At 26.3% G+C, this 18218-nt stretch overlaps 1 protein-coding gene across 2 annotated transcripts; it reads left to right on the forward strand.

Annotated features, from left to right (window-relative positions):
* Nucleotides 1-2251: 2251 nt before the first annotated feature.
* Nucleotides 2252-13756, forward strand: LOC129963744 (solute carrier family 66 member 2-like). Of its 2 annotated transcripts, XM_056078278.1 has the most exons (6): nt 2252-2410; nt 4244-4483; nt 8261-8397; nt 9324-9395; nt 11143-11359; nt 13514-13756. In XM_056078278.1, exons 2-6 carry the CDS (start codon nt 4272-4274, stop codon nt 13713-13715), a joined length of 840 nt encoding a protein of 279 aa, XP_055934253.1. In that variant the 5' UTR covers nt 2252-2410; nt 4244-4271; the 3' UTR covers nt 13716-13756. The 2 variants fall into 2 exon arrangements, with proteins under 2 accessions (XP_055934253.1, XP_055934254.1); XM_056078279.1 differs by lacking the exon at nt 9324-9395.
* The last annotated feature ends 4462 nt before the right edge of the window (nt 13757-18218 follow it).

Consider the following 18218-nt stretch of genomic DNA (forward strand, 5'->3'; position numbering starts at 1 on the left):
AAGACTCTATCGCTCTATTCATGTATAATATAAAAGTATATTTCCCTAATAATTCTACTAGCAAATAATCTAAATACTCGAAGAAAACAATTTTTTCTTATAACTTATGATAGCATCTTAGCCGAAAGACAAAGATTAATCGGCAAAAATACGACCTCTCACTCACTTCCCACTTTGTCGGTTGTTCTGCCAAAAGTAGTGCAAATTATAAGCCGAATGAAAAACATTTGAATAAGATATCTGAAAATCTGCAGACTTCCATCGCATTCAGTTCATAGTCGGCTGTCCAGAAATTGTCGGCAGAATGAGATATCTTATTTAGCTTGTAGGATATATTGCCAAAAGTAATACACATTGTAAGCTTGATAAATGGTATTTCAATAAAAAAAACCCTGAAAATCTGCGGACTTAGCTTCTTCGACATCCATTGCATTGCATTCATAGTCGGTCTATCGAAAATTGTCCGCAAAATGCGGCATCTTAATGACCTGTCAGCCTATCCATTATTTTGCCAAATATAGTCAAACCGCTTTAACTGTTACTTGAATATTTCGACTGTTTATAACATATTAACTTTAAAGGGGTTTTCAAATTATCATGTTCAAGAATGTGCAACTTTCCGCAACCATTCTGAAATGGTGAAGATTTTTGCTGAAGAACCTCTCAATCTCTAACCAACGAGGTGGGGGGAAACGGTTGCCGACTGGGGAGGGGGCAATCCCCCCCCCTACCTTCCTGCTAACACCGCCTCTGGTTACATGAATCACAAGATGATATCATACTTTCAATTTGAGTAGAATGAAGATATAAGCACACAGCGTCTGAGACCACAATACTTTATGTTGCTTCAATAGAAGAAAAAATTTTAGTTACAAAATTTTCATATAATGCATTTTCAATAAAGATTGTTTTTTTGCTGATTAATAGAAATGTCCGACGAATGGAAATATGCCCTAATGAGCTGTTATATTCCGAGTCGATCGTCACATTGATGTGAAGGAGATTACGCGCAAACTCAATATTTCCACTGACAGTGCACTGAATACCTGCAAAAATAATGATCTATTGGAAAACGTGTTTTCGCTGGAGAAGTGCACTTTTTTTCTTCTTTTTTTTTGACGTGCAAAAAATCATGCAATATTATTGTTATCTCAAGCATCTAATGTGATCTCAAGTTGAAGGTGTTTCTTTCCTGCAGCACATTGTTACTGAAGACGAAAAGTGATTGCATTTTGTCATATCCCAGATGAAGAAAGCACCTGCATTATAGAGACACCTCTTGTCCTTTCATCTCTTCTTTACAAGAAGTTCTAAGCAATGTCATTCGAGAAAAAAATTGTGGCCAAAGTTTTTGAGGTATAGTGCTGGTTGATTTCCATACTCATGAGCGACTGTAAAAGCTATCAATTATTTTGACTAGTTGTACAAGGCGCTTCGCAGGAAACGCCGAGATTGCTCTCAAAGATGTGCTGTTGTTGCAACCTCCGGCCGCATGTAGGTTCGATTTTATGTAATTTGGTGGAATTTTCGATGGAAATATTTGAACATTTTCCTTAGAGTCTGGATCTCGAAACAAGTAATTTTCATCTCGTCAGACATTTGAAAAAAAAAAAATCACCTGGTAAGTCACCATTTCAGAAACGATACCGGAGTTTAGGAAGATGTTAGTAAATGATTCCTCGACATGTAACTTGATTTCTTTTACATCTGCTTTGATATATTAGTTTCCTGATGGCAGAAATGCTTTAGCAACCACGATGGCTATATGGAAAAGTAATACAATGAAGTGCCTTTCTACTTTTATCTGTCTCTTTGGTTTCGTGATTAAACAATTTTTCTTAGAGGACATAACTTTAATTTTTGAACCACCCTGCATTTCGCCAAAGATTTGTAGTTGAAATAATGGCCTCATACCGATCATTATATCTGTTATGCTACATACGGTTTTCAATATTGTTTATATTTTACAAAATTTAAATGAGCAATTTAAGAAATGATTCTAGACACTCTATAATTTGTAAATGAACACAATAAAACTGTAATAACATTAGAGACTTCCTGCTTCACCAGTTGGTAATTTAGTAATGATCGTTATGTTTCCAACAGGACAGAGATCATACAGCATCCGAATTTATCTAAAATAATTAATAGTAAGGAAAATTAAAAAAAAATATATTTAAAAAGTTTTACTTTTTAGATCTAGTATGACAAATTCGCAGATAATTAAGATTCGATTGCGTCACAAGTTGTTACTGTATTAGGTCGAGGCTTTCATTCAAGCATGATACTTGTTTATATTTACAATACATGCAGTTATCTGCCGAAACATATGTTGAAAATAAGATCATGGGAGGCTCATGGTTATCCTCCACTTGTGATATTCATCTCTAAAGAATGTCTATTTTGAGAAGTATTGAATAATTTTTTCTAAATTTTATACTTTACAATAATTTTGAAATATTTAATTGTCAAAATAAACATTAATGAAACAGAAAATATTTTATTCCTGAAATCTGTTACGCCCTGTAGGGAATTATTCATCCGATTTCTTTGTCATTCAATATTATAATGCTGATATAAGGAAATGCTATCCATTTATGTGTTCTCACCGTGAGTTTTTGAAATTAAACTATGGCACTTCCTCTCATTTATATTAAAAATAAGATTCGATTATCAAGCTATTGAATTAAGGCTTTCTCATTGTATCTTGTGACATCAATAATTGCCAATATAAAGTTTAAAATATTCCCAGTGTCATTTTTTTTAATATGCATATGAAGATGTATAGTTTATGAAAAAATAGTTCATTGTTTCTATTTTTAAAGTATGCATCAAATGTATAATGTGTCATTGATATTATTGATTAGAATTGCATTAAAATGATTTGTGGCTGTCACAATGCAGATTTATTGTAGATTATGAAAAATGAAGTCTACTACTGGAGATGAGCTATACAAACTATAGAAAATTTCTCATATTAAAATGAGATTGAAAACTGTGGTTTACTCTATATTGTTGCTAACATTTATAAAACATTTTCAGAATTTAAATTAAAAAAATTTAACCTCATTCTTAGTAATTGTAATGAATTTAACATTAAAAAAAGAAGAAATAACTTACTTATTTATTTTTTATATCTTCAAAAAATTATTTCATAAAAGTATGTAAATTTGCTAAGTTTATCTGTTATTCATTATTTGTGGCACATCCTAAGTGCCTTTTTATAAATTTCAAATTTCTTAATTATGGAAGGTAAATTGATTTATTAAAATAAAAATTTAAATCCTGTTTAAATTAAATGTACTTTCTAATCTAGTTCATTTACAAAATGTATTTAGTATTTTCTTATTTTTACTTGATATTTATTAAATTTCAAAATTAATATAAATTAATTTATTTTGACATCTATATATTTGATAAAAAAAATTAAAATTAAGGAATCAGAAATACTATTAGAAGATGAGAATTAAAATATATATTCTTAGAATAAGAAAATTAAAAAATCTGATAGAATATTTATTCTTAGAAATCAAGAATATTGGGGGTACTTTTTTTTAAGATTAGATATTCTATTCTCAATTAAAATATAGCTGTTAACTTGAGAAAAGTTGTTTGATTTTGCATATGATTTATTCACGGTATTACAACTTCAGAATAGGTTAATTTAATTCCTAGTTAAGGCTTTGTTGTTTATAAGATTTAAAAATCTGACTTCTACTGCTTCTACCTAATTTTCACACAGTTTGAAAAAGGAGGGCGATATTTTCTGTAGTGATTATTATTTGATGAACAAAGACTAAGAACTTGGCAATAATAAATAAAAAAAAATTTTTTTTAATGCCTTTATCAATGTATTTAAAGAGGAAAGAGAAAATTATCAAAAATCTGGAAGTCAAAACTAAAATCTTAAAAGAACGGGGTTCAAAAGACTATAAAATCAATGAATGTAAGAAACAAAAAATTCCAAATATTCATTAAAAATTTATTGCAAAAATTAAAATGCATTATAAATTTGATTATGATACCAGTTCACATAAACCTTTTCTATTTTTGCATCATTCCTTTTTTTTTTTTTTTTTGATTGCCTGAAAATTTTTTGAAAAATTATTTTTACTTTTTAATATTTGATGACAGCATTTTTTAAAGAAGATTTTTATTATTACATTTATGTAATGCCTTTACATTTTCTATTTTTAAAACTAGTGTTTAATGTTTTTGTTTCTGCACATTTATCTTTGATTAGATATCAAGTTGTGATTCTTCCCAGTTACATGATGTCTATAGTTTGGATTTCTCAGCTCTGGGAGCTGTTCAATCTTCAAGACATTGTGAGATGGTTTTCTTCTGGTGCTATGATATTTGGTGGAGTTGTTCCTTACATTCCTCAATATCAAGAGATTAAGAAGACTGACAATGCTGATGGGTTTTCTACCTACGTTTGTTTAGTTTTATTGATTGCTAATACTTTAAGGATTATATTTTGGTAAGTAGTGAATACATCAGTAGTTAAATATAATAATTTTCAATTTGTTATAGAAGCTGAATAATGATAAAAAAATAAAAGAACAATGGATATATAGGGTGTGTCGAAATTAAAAGAAGATTCTGTGTATATCTAAAAATATTTTAACTACAGTTCACATGCAACATAATATCTACATATTTTGGACAACTCTTCATTATTCTTGAGAAGGCTGTATTTGACTTCACTATAGAAATCGCTTGGTTATCAAGAGATCCAGTTTTTCACTTTGTTCTACACTTCCATCTCGCAGATGAACCCTTGACCTTGCAGTGATTGTTTAAGAGGCTGAAAGATATGAGGAAATGTTAAGCCTATAAGGAAGATGTTTGAGGAGTTTTCAGTAAAATTTTATGCTTTGCCACCGTCTAGTACAGTCCTAATTTGTTTCATTTGAGAATTTGCCTCAACATTTGTTTTAATGAGCCATTTAAATTGTTGCAATTGAGCTTTTACTTTTACAACCATTCAATGAATAGAAACTTCAAAAAAAGAAATGAAAATTAACATATTTTTTTTCCAGTCTTTATGGCAGAATTATGTAGGAAGCCAGGATGCAAACACTCCATTTTCTTATCAGTCTGGGGCAGATACAAACTAGCATTTTAAGGGGAGTCATTCTCAAAATTATTGCCTTGAATACACAAATTTCCTGGAGGGGTTTGAGGATTGATAAAAAGTGCCATATAAGATGAGAATAAATTGCACGGGATTAAAATATGTGCTTATATGTCATATGACTTTTTTATAAATGCAGAATTAAAGCTGATATTTTCAAACTTTAGCTAATTAATTTCATAGGTGATAAAAGGAAGTTTTAGTACAAATAATTACTGAAAGAATTTGTTAAAAAAACATTTAAAGAGAGTTTAAGAAATTACTGCAATTTTTGAATTAAATTATTTATAAAGTGTTTGAACATAATGTAACTTTGAGTACAAGCTTCCACTATATAATTAATAATTATATATATTACACACTGCTCTGATAATATATAACACATAGAACTCTTTTATAAATATACCTTTTTGACATAATTAATGGAATGTATTATGTCTAATGTCCATAACAATGACTTTACACAAGAATATTGAATGGAAAATTGATTATTAATGAAGTTTTTAAATAAAAGTTGGATATGTAAAGCCTCCCAAAATGGGCTTGTAAAAATTATTATTTTTGCCATTTTATCTAAATCTTTCCCTAACTACTTTTGATTAGAGTTTTTTTCTTTAATAATTATATACAATTATAATCTCTGTTATTGGCAAGCACACTAGTCCACTGCAAATAGATACAGTAAAATTCTCCTTTTTAATTTGGCAGATTTCACTTATATGTGGATGTATATGTCTTTCTTTTGATGGAGTTGTTTTGAATTTTCTTGCAATCTCTTTTGCTTTCCTTAAATTTCTTCAACTTAGAGCATATTCTATTGGATCACTTTATAACCAGTGTCTCTAAACTCATTGAATTATTATTACATTCTATATGAAGGGAGAATTTACCATTTTCTTTGTGTTTTTGCCTTAATTTAACATTTTCATTTCCAGTTATAGCATAATCAACATGCTGCCTAGTAATGATTTTTTCCCCCTGATCCTCTGGAATGGAATCCTTCATTATTGGATTCCATTTGACCTAAAAATTATTCTGTTTTGAATAGCTACTATTTATGGTACTTGTATTTGGAATTTGACTAAGTATGATTACATTCTTGTAATGAAGCATAAAGAAAGTATTATATTTCTCAAAAATTTGAACTCGGGATTTTGACAAATTCCCACATTTCCACAGACCTCTCTGAGTTTGAAAATCATATTTTTATATTATGTGTGTCTGTAATACAAATAATTCAAAAATACTTTGAGCTAGATAGATGAAATTTAGTATATGGTCTTTACTCCAGATTTGTAGATTTCTATCAAATATTGAACAAAATCCATTTAGAGGAAGTTTCTCTGGCTATTCCAATATAAATTAAGATGAATAACTACAAAATGAAGAAATAAAATTTAATAAGCAGATTTATGAAAATTGTAGATTTGTATCAAATTTTGAACTCAAATGGTTGGCCATATATCAGTGGGTACTTTTAGAAACATAGAAATGTGATAATTCAAATGAATGTATTAAATTTGGTATGTGGTTTTATGACTGCAATTTTAGTTCTGCATTAAATTTTGGTTTCAATCCGTTGGAAAAAAATGTGTTAAAATATGAATTCGATTTTTAGGTACTATTAACCACATGCCGAAGATTAATCACTTAAAAATTTGTCAAGGGTGACACAATAAATTCAATCAAAATACTAAATTCACACCAATAGTGAATATTTCATAACTATTGTACACCAGTATCATATAAGGCATTCTCTATCTTACCCAAGGTCAACAATTTTTTGAAGGAGATAATACTTTTATTAGAGAGTATGCAAGAAAGTTTTGGTGAGACTACTCATGCCTAGTTCTGTTATTTGAAGAGAATAATTATTTTGCTTGTTATAATCATCATAAAATGATTCATTAGTATGTTGTTATTAGCCATTGCTGCATGAATTCATTAAATTTTAATAGTAGTTAATCCTGTATTTTTTAAATATTTGATGAAATATTTATTGTTTTGCCATTTTTTTTAAGATTTGCTTTATATAAAGCAAAATGTAAAGCTAAACAATGTTCTTGCGGATAGTATTAAAGTTTTCTCTTCATATTTTTATTTTGACAAACATTTACAAATTGCAATGCAGAGTTATAAAATGCAGGGTGCAACTATGTACAATTATTTTGTTTTAAACTTTCAATATCTCAAAATGCATACTCACCAATGTTTTGAACTGTGCATGTTTAGCTGATAATGATTCTATTCTAGAAACCATGTCTTTGTTCACATTACATAAAGAAGAAATCTGCATGACTAGTCTAGAAATTTAATTGAATTCTGCCCATTTTTTTTAACTTATTATTTAAAAATTAAACATCATATTTTTCTCTTATGAGCTAATCAAACTTATTTTGGCTAAAAATTTCAATTTCTTTAAATTTTTAATTCAGCTTGAAATGCCAAAGCATTTTATATAAAGATTATATAATTTACTTATCTAAAAATCTAGTGTACTATAAAAAATGAATTAAAATATATTAATATGAAGTATGTTATCTAAAATTACATAATTTTTATAAAAATAAAATACTTAATCAGAAAATGTTGGAGCATTTATTGCTCTAAAGGACAGAGAAATGTTATTGGATTATTAACTGATTCATTCTATCAATAGTGTTTCAGCAATTTTTTTGGTTAAATAAATGCTACTTTTTATTGTATTTATTTATTAATTATTATTTTTGCATTTTGTATTATAATTAAAGTTTTCATAAATTATTATTTGATAAAATAACAAATCTCTTCATTTCATAAATTATTATTTGATAAAATTCAAACCTCTTCAGTAGGTATTAATCTAATTATTATTTTCATCCAAATTATTCTCTGTGGCAAAACTGTTTTTCACCTATGCTATATTTTTCTTTATATTCTTAATAAAAGAATTATAAAATATAGAATTATTTAAAAAATAATGATATATGTATATTATCTTAATTAAAGAATTATATATTATATAAAAAGTAAAGAATAATATATTATTATTATTATAATATTACTAAAAAAATTATATAAGAATTATTCTCTTTTAAAAAAATTATCTTAATGTTGATTTTTTAAAATTTTTCATTGAAGGTTTGGTCATCCATATGAACTTCCTTTACTTTTTCAAAGTATCATAATGAATACTGCTATGTTAGCAATGATTCATCTCTGTATTCAAGTTAGAAATAAAACATTAATCATTCCTTCTAAATCAAGAATTTTCTCAGGTATGTTTCTTAAACACATGCCGGTTTGTTTTTATTTTTATGCACTTATTTTTGTTTAAGCAAATTAGAATGAAATATTGCTCTTTAATTATATGCATATGAATTTAAAACACACTGAAATCTCATTATAATTATATTTAATTTTTTTGTTATGGAATAGTATTGAATTCGTTGGTGTTATTGCCCAGACATTCAGCTATTTCTTACAAAATTTATTAGTTGTCTGTGTTTACTCTTTTCATAAAGTGACTTTTGACAGCTGTTTCATTTTGATTATAAACTTTTATGATTGTGTATATAAAGTTTCAGCTGTAGATTTTGCTTCAAAAATAAGCATTTTAGAAAATTAGAATTTATTATTATTTAAAATATAAAGTGATTTAATACAAATTTCCTAGTTATGAAAAAAGCAACTTACAGAAGTTTAATTTTTATCATAAAATTTTTCTAATTAGTTTTCATATGTTTTTTTTTTTTCCCACACAGCATTTACTTTTATAAACATTTTATGTAATATATACTTGCAGCTTTTTAAAGAACTTTTAAATAGATTGTTCAGCATTAACTTTCATCTACTTATTGCTCTTATTTTTAGTTTAATTTTCTTGAATTAATTAGTTTCAACTAATAATTCATTATAGATCATTATATTTCTTTGTGATTATTAATATCTTAAATCAATAAATATGAATATATTTCATTTATTTTTTAAATTAGTCAATCTATTTTTGTAATGCCTATTAAAATTCTTTTATTCTTGTTTCTAAAATTATTTGCTTAAATAAGTAGTTTCAGCAACTGAAGATTAACCATGTATATTTTTATTCTTGATTGCTATTAATATTTTAAATTAAATTAATAAAAATATTTTTATCAACCAATCTATTTTTTATAATATCTATCATAATTCTTCTTTTATTCTGTAGCTAATGAGGATGAAGAAAGTTCACAGATCAAATTTTCACATTCTTCTTCACTTACACCTCGATCTTATTGGGGTAGGTCTATTTCCCCTCTTAACTCCACTTCTTTTAATACTCCTTTTCTATGAAATATTTTTATTCACTCTTACATTTACTTCCATCTTTTATTCTTTAATCCAAAACTTTTGCTAATAATTAATTGTTACCATTAAAAAAAATCAGACTTAGAATTTCAGAAATTTGTGACTGTTTGAAAATTTATCCTAATAGCTATAGCATTGTTGTGGGTTTTTTTGTATATATCATGTATATTGAAGTAAATAAATTTTAAAATTTGATGGTATTCCTGGTAGATTAAAATCTGGCAAGATAAATCTATTTAAAGTTTTAAAAATAAACTTACTTTGTTCTAATATCCTACCAAATGTTTTTGCAGAGTTGTATTTATTGTATGCCTAAAATAAATCTAATTTGATTACCATTAAGAAGTGTTTCAAAGAGTCATTTTTCCATATATTTTAGTATTAATGAGCCCTTAGAAATGAGCGTCACAATCTGTTTAGCTGCAGAAGGTTTTTACTTACAATTTATACCAAAATGCTTGAAGCATTTATATATTTGGGGATAAATATTCAGTTATTTTTAGAAAAAAATATATTATGAGAAGCATTTTCTTAAGAGTAATATGTGCAACTGCTTTTTCAAATGATAGTATATGACTTTTCGATGATTCTATCTCACTAAGGGGAGAAATGCAGAAGCATGAGCACATTTCCAGAATACTTTGGCCTAGATTTTCGCCATATTAGATACTTTTTTATTCAATTTTTTTTCGTTTGTATGTGAATATCATGTCGTTGTCCATATTATTTTAATTCAGTCTGCGAATAATCTGAATTTATTTTATTATTAAATGTAAACATCCCCTCCTTTCATCTTTCCTCTCACCCCTATTTGACGAATTAAACCCATCCTAATGCATGCATAAAAGCTTGGAGGGTTTTAGAATTTATTATCAAACAGTAGTTTGTGTTGGAGTGCTTTCTTTGTTTCCTCATTATCTATGTCACATATTCTCCAATAGAATTCTTGTCATTATTCTTAGTCATATCTATTTTAAATAATATTCACTTGTTTTTGAAAAAAATTACTTTTGAAGTTATATGAAAATTTGTTGAAACTCTACATAATATTATTATTGTTTTTCTATGAGTATTATGAACATCAGCTATAAAAGTTAAGGATCTTAATATTCTTATGAATAATAAAATTCCAATTTTTTTTAATTAAACTGAAACAGATAATTTTTTTAAACAATGAAATTCCATAATGTAATAATGGTATGGTATATTTAATGCAAGATGTAGGTATAAAAATTAAAATTACAAGTATGAAATAAAACATAATCATTACTTCTGAAATTAAATAATGTTTGGAATGCTCGTTTATTATACAATTGGAGTAAGTTTATTTACAGTTAGCCAATAAAATTCTTTCTTCAAATAAAATACATTTAAATTATTCAGAGAGTTTTTCAGATTTTCTACTTTAATTTATAATTCAGCTAACTATTTTTTTATACAATATTTTGAATCAAAATTTTCTAATTTTTTTTGTTTGTTTTTGCTGGATATTTCTTTACTCTCTGACTGATTTTTCTAACTTTTCAGATTAGGAAGAATGTTTTCTTTTCCTACAATTTTTATAGATCCAAAAATTATATTTGGCAGATTTTATATTTATTTCTTTTTACATAAATCAAAAGAGTATTTGATAGTTTTCTGTGTTAATTACTTACTGTTAAAATGTAATTTTATTATAGATTTTGATGCCAAATATTTTTGGGAGTGGACAGATTTTTTGAGTTATCTAGAATTTTTAGCCACCTTTACTGCCACCATGGGAATATTTATGTTTTTTTGTATAGAAGTCAGTTTTATTGTTGAATCAATAGGATTTTTGGCTGTCTTCATTGAAGCAATGTTGGGAACTCCACAATTTTACCGAAACCTGAGGAAAAAATCTACTTTAGGGATGAGGTTAGTATGCAGTTTATTAAAATGCTTCCAAAAATAATATCTAGTATTAGAAAAGAAATTTTTTAATTTGATATAAAGTATTGAATATGTTGTAATAGTTTTAAAAATAAACATCTTTTCCTTCCCCAGAAGAATTATGAAAAGTGCAGTTTGTCTAATAAATATAAAAACTGAAATGATAAAAAAATTATTTTGAAAACTTTTATGATTTACAATTTTTTCTCTTCTCTAAAATGTTTTTCCATTGTATAAAACATCCTGGTGTTAGTTCTGTCTGACTAGATGTCAAAAATTTCAAAAGCCTTTCAGGTTGCTTAGTTTGGACATTTATCTGACACATTAGACTAATGTTAGAAAAAATAAAGTGATAAAAAAACTGAATTCATCAAAACTAACATTTTTTAAACTTTATTCCTTTAACTACACTTCTCAACAGAAATGATAATTTCAATCTATACCAGCCTCAATAAGTGTGACACTCATTTGAATAATCTGCCCCATACTTACTCAGGATACACAAAGGACCCATAATAATAATTTGAGAACAAAAATAATTAGCTGCTTTGGTTGCTGAGTTTTTCCTTCTCTCATTTCTTTTCATATTTACAAATTTTGAGTGAATAAAAGAAAAGCGGAAATAATATAGACTGAAAATATCTTTGGTATATTTATTTTTATAATTTTTAAGAATGATATCAGATTTTTTAAAATTTCATTTTTAGTGTAATCTGTCTACACAGAATTTTGATTTTTTTTTATTAGCGGCACAAATATATATTTCAATAAAGAAAAAAAAAAAAAGAAAAACTGTTTGAGAAAGTTAATTTTACTAAGAGCCAAGATGAGACTGTGAATATATATATATATGCATTTATTTCTTCTTAGATTTCATGGCAACTATTTTTTTAAAGATTATAAGGGCTTCAATGTGTTTATTTGTGGGTGATAGTACTTTTCACAAAGTTTTTGGCCTGTTATTAAGGTTCTTGACCATGTATTCTGCATGCTCCATCTTAGTTCACACCGGCCAATAATAGACTATACTCTGACACTGAACTATTACAGTAAAGCCCAATCAGAAGTAATCGGTAATCAAATAAATGCTGGCCTGGCTTCAGTAAATCAAAAGTGATAAATAATGAAATTATAGTTCTTTGTATTTTATAATTCATATTTATATTCTTAAAATTTAAATTCCGTTTGTTTGAATGCCACACCCTTAAATAGATTTAAAACCAAATTTACCTTAAATGTTCCACAAGACTTAAAAAATAATAATTTTTTTTGAAACATATTTCGTTTTTTCTAGGACATTTGAAATATAAATATTTTTTAAAAAATGCAAATAAAAAGTGAAGCAACTGAATTTTAAAAAAATTAATTTTTATTAAATTGTGATGCAGAAAAAAAATATTATTAAAAATAAACTTATAAAAAAAAGCTTATTTTTAATAAGAGCTTTACTTTTTTTTTTCCAATAATTAATTTCATTGGGGTTATAAAAAGCAGTAAAACATGATTTGAATTGCCATTATCTCTGATATCATTTTATATATGTCTGATTTATTTATTTTCTATCATTACCAAATCATTAAACTTGAAATCAATTAAGAATTTTCTGTTTCTCTTCAAAAGTGTTTTCCAGTATAAGATTTTTGTGTAAATTCAGTTATTTGTTTATAATGTAATACCAGAGCATTCACCTCTGCCCCCACCTCCTTTTGGGAAAAATATGAACATGCATTAGGTAGAATTTCTGAGGTGAAACCTAATTGATGGATTTATTTATAATATATCATATGTTAATGAAAATGAACAGATTAAATATTCATATTTTATCCACAAAGTATATAAATGCATAAAATCTTATTATCATTGACACAAACCGAATGAAAATATGTGCATGTACACTTCATTTTCTTATTCTTCATGCAAAAGAAGACCTGTATTCATGTAATTTTGGAAATGAAATAAATGCAGATAATAAGGTTTAAACAAATAACTATTGCAAGAAAAGATGTGTATCATTTCAAAGTTTTAAATACAAGGTTAATACATCCTATATGATTCTATGCTGCTCTAGTTTTTAAAATATGACAGTTAATTAAAATTAAGTGAAAAAATTCAATGTACATTTATTCTGTATTTTTACAGCAAAAAGATGGTTTGCCTGTGGACACTCGGTGATGTTTTTAAAACTGCATACTATATTCTTCGTGAAGCCCCCACACAGTTTTGGATCTGTGGTATTCTACAAGTAGTTATTGATTTGTTGATATTGCTACAAGTTCTGATTTATAGAATTACTCCTAGTCCTGTTAAATTATTATTGAAAGGAGAAAGTCATACCAGCTGAATTTATTTTTATATTAATGTAAATATAAAAAGTTTATTTTATTTTTGTCATTGTGATATACTATATTATGTAGTTATAACCAAAAAATACATAGGGTCAATTATTGTAAACGATCATTTTTCTACTGTATATTTGATTAACAGAACATTTGTTGTATTTTTTATTCTTTGTATTACAATTAGAAATTTCACTTCCAATTGCCTAAATCAAATTTCCAGAAATTAAAAAAAATTCTTTACATACAATAATTTTTATAATATTGATCATTTGCAAATTACCTTAGAAGTCCAATGAAAACTCTTTAACTTTACATATTTATTTTTTTAAGTGTCTCTTAGAAACTAAATCCAGTATATTGGCTTCCAAAATGAATTTCCTTTTGAAATATCTAAAATGCAAATAATTTCTTCAATTTTAGAGGGAACATATTTTATAATTATGCAACCTACTTATGGCTAGAAAATCATTTTGCAGAAGAGGCTCTCTTTAGGTATTGTTAGAATCCATTAAAATCCTCCTACTATATTTTAAATTAAAATTAAAATGAGAGAGGCTGCCGTTATTGTAATAGTCCTACTTATATTTTATTTCTCTTTAGGGAAAATTGCAAAAAAATTTTAAAGTTGTCTTAGAAACCTTTCTATTGGTTTAGCTCTAGGTCTTAATAATTACTATGTTTAAATCTCATTAGTAAAAAGAAAAGTTGAATCGAACTTATGTCCAATATTGTAGCCTTTTATTTTTTAATCACTCATCTTGAAAGAGAGTGATAAACAATCTGAAACTGCTGATAGATGTTAATGGGATTTTCACATTAATAAAGTGCATAATACAGTAACTTTCCTTTCACACAGATAATGTGAAAAATCAATAAAATCACTTACCTTAGACATCTTCCCAAATGTATCAGTCAGATTTTAAGAATTTTAGAGAATTGTGGCAAGAAAAAAAATCAGAACAGGAAATTTTTATTAAATGCTCATAAGTCATGTTTATATTTCTATTATACATTAATATGAATTAAGACAAAGGCAAAACAATTGATTGGTAAGTGATACATTAAAAAGATTTTTACTACATAACCTTTGAATTTCAAAAACTTTTTGTGATTTTAGATGGGATTTCATTGTTTATTCTATTTCTATTTCAAAAATATGTGTTTATTAAATGCTTGAATACAAATTATACCCTGATAAAAATGATTTCTAATGGAAAAATGTTTTTTTGTCAAATGAATTCTCCTCCATCTGTCAATTTTAACTAGATAAACTTGATGTTTACTGTTTATTTTAATCTTTATCAGTACTTACTCTATTTAAACTGGTATTTTAAATTATGCTCATCTGTTTAAATTATTTATTTAAAAGTTAAAAATCTTTTGCGATATTGGATCTTTTTGTATATTCCTACCTTTTAAAACTAACATAATTTGAAATATTATATATCAATTTTAGTGTTTTTGTATATCATATTATTTAACAATGCTCATAAAATAAAAACTAAATAACATTTTAAAATACAAAATTGTCTTTTTGAAAATAACATCTTAAATTTGATTTTATAGATATTAGTATTTTATTTTTTAAAAATCTATACTTAATTGCTATTATTTAAAATGATATGTGATTTTATAGCTTAAATATGCAATATTTCTCTTTGATACAAGAAATAATGCTATTAGTCAATTTTATTTTTGTATAATTGAAACTGACTTCCATTATGAAGTTTTATCAATTTCTATAGCTATTTAATATAATAGAATGTTCTTCAATGTCACAATTTGTGTAATCATTTAAAAATGCAAAATATATTATTTTTTGAGTGATATATGTTTTTAAATATTTATACCAATCATCACCATATTAGAAACATTATTTTACTTCATATATTGAATGTTTATATGGGATGGATGCAGTAATTTATAGAAAAAATTATAATGAAAAGCATTACATGTGATTTAATATAAGAGATATAAATTTAGGATGGTATTAGAGGTTTTAATGTTTTTATTGAATAAAAACATTTTATACATTCTAATTAAAACTATAGGTGATATTTTATTCTTTATTGTCAAGAGAATAATCATAATTATGAAAAATATATATAAAATGAATTTAGCTTTAATTTAAAGCTTAAATTCTAAAATTGAGGAATTATAGGTTTCAAAAGATAATGATAGATCAGAAATATACTTGGTTTCTGAGAGAATATCTGGTAATGGGTTTGAAAGTAGATTCAGTTTTCTCTTCATTACTTAAAATTGCTTTATTGGAAAAGATTAAAAGTGATGGTTTGTCTATGTCATTAGAGATTGAAAATTTGAAGCTGGCTATTCAGCTCAGAAATAAGTAGTGCTGTGAAACATTTTTCTCAGTAGAATAGAGATGAAATACAATTAATTAAATAACTCTGAGTAAGCCCAATTTTTTATTTGTGATAATCTGAATTGCAACTGAGAAAACTGACATATTTTAAAATTTCTGGAAAGGCTTGGATATTACCAAATTTACGTTCAGAATGTGTGAACAGTTGGTCAAACATTTCTGATCTGTCATCAGTAATGAGTAAATTTTGAGAGAGTAAATATTTATGCAATCCCAGCCTATATATCAATTCATTCTTTGGTTTTTTTTTTTCAAATTATATAATGTTCTTTGAACTTTCAGCACACACACACACATAATAAACAAGCAAATAATAGGCCAAAATACTATTGAAATAATCTAAAATTCGATAGGCGTTCTACAGTTTAAAAGACAGATCATCATTGCTATTAATTATAAATCTGTATGTTTCAAGAAATTTCAGTGAATTTGAGAATTACTTGGTGAGGAAAATAGAACTTTGAATGACTCTCCTAAGATAATTAAGAACAAATTTTGAATCCATTGAAATAAAGAAAATGTTATACGCTACTTATCAATCTGTGTATATCTCCACTTACATTAAAATTTAGTTCAATAATAGGTTATTATATGAATACTGGCTTAATCTTTGAGATTAAAATATTATCATAAATTCAAAAATGGTTAGGATAAGTCATGTTTGTATTATGTTTTATAAGTCTGCATTAATTGAAAATAATACAATTTGTGTTATTTTTGAATTTCAATGCTAAGGCATTGAGTATTTCTGTTAAAAGAGATTTGGATCACTAATTTAAAGTATGAGCGAACTGAATTTCTGTACAGGCATTGAAATTATTGTTAATGTTAACATGACAGAAAAAAATTTAAATCATATAACTATATTAGTATTGCTATTATATTTGATATTTATTATAAGTTGTAATTCAGCATTATTCTGTCACTTTGCTAAAATTAGTAATTCATAAAAAAGTGAGTGAGTTACTATGTCCATATCAGCTTATAATTATTAAATGCCATATGATCAGTTTGATCAATCATAGTCTATTACTGACTGAATAACATCCAAACATCAAATATATTTTTATGAAATTTTTTGTGTATTTTGATCATGATAGTCAAAGAACATAAATTTTTTAAATCCATTTGAGATAGGTGGCACATCGTATGTGCAAAGATATTGAGCTGCAACTAATTAGACAGTATAGAATTTTAGTTTCCGGGGATAGTCTAAAAAAAAGTGCAGTCTCAAATGGATTATTTTAAAAATATTCTAATGAATCTATGTGTTTTTTGTGATCTTTATAAATAATTATTCTAGAGTTTAAACTTTATACTGATTTTGTAAAATGAACTGTTTCATATGAGTTCTCATAAGGTAAAAATCCTTTTTTTTGTGTGTGTGTATATAAGTTTACAGTTTGTTGTATAAATATGGAATTCGAATCAGAATGGTAATAATGTGAGAAAGTGCAAGATTTGACTGATCATCAAGATAACCAGTTCTTTCTCGGGAACTTTCCTGAAAGTGAAAGTAGACACAGGCAGTCAGAAGACTATTTATAATTGGTGATATACAGAGTAATACCAATAAGCACTCACATGATTCTTGGTATAGAATATAAGGTAAGATCAAATATTTGAAGGTGATCTGTCTTGAAGCCTCATTTTTTTTAAAAGTGAAGACATAATTACCTTATTGGCTCTGAACCCTTTCAAACATATGCTAACCCCCCCCCCTCCCCAACACCCCTCCTGTTTTTCTCCTTCTTATTCAATAGCATGTGTTTAATTTGACAGTACTTTACTGCATAAAAGTAACTGGAGTTATTACTTATAGTGCATACATGGAATGGTTCAAAGGTATTATCTACCAAGCATCCTCAATTGGTATATTTTAACTTAAAAAACATAAGCAAGTGTCCTGTTTTAACTATACCTCATAGAATGTAAGAAACATTTATTTAAATTATTGCATACTCGATATTTAACATACTAACCTCATTGTGTTACAGTAAAATATAGAGAGTTTAGTTGGAATTGGGTTAACACAATAGTCATCAAATCTAGAAGTTCAAACAGTTGTTTTAGAATTTTTATTTAAATGAATTCTTTTATTAGTAAGATCTTCAGAACA

The sequence above is a fragment of the Argiope bruennichi genome, chromosome 3 (genome assembly GCF_947563725.1).
Source record: "Argiope bruennichi chromosome 3, qqArgBrue1.1, whole genome shotgun sequence".
Taxonomy (NCBI): Eukaryota; Metazoa; Arthropoda; class Arachnida; order Araneae; family Araneidae; genus Argiope; species Argiope bruennichi.

Excerpts from the sequence above, each read along its gene's own strand:
- LOC129963744 (XM_056078278.1), top strand. The coding sequence starts at position 4,272 with ATGATGTCTATAGTTTGGATTTCTCAGCTCTGGGAGCTGTTCAATCTT. Across the intron at positions 4,484-8,260 it reads ACTTTAAGGATTATATTTTG|GTTTGGTCATCCATATGAAC; the intron begins GTAAGTAGTGAA and ends TTTTCATTGAAG. Across the intron at positions 11,360-13,513 it reads AAATCTACTTTAGGGATGAG|CAAAAAGATGGTTTGCCTGT; the intron begins GTTAGTATGCAG and ends GTATTTTTACAG.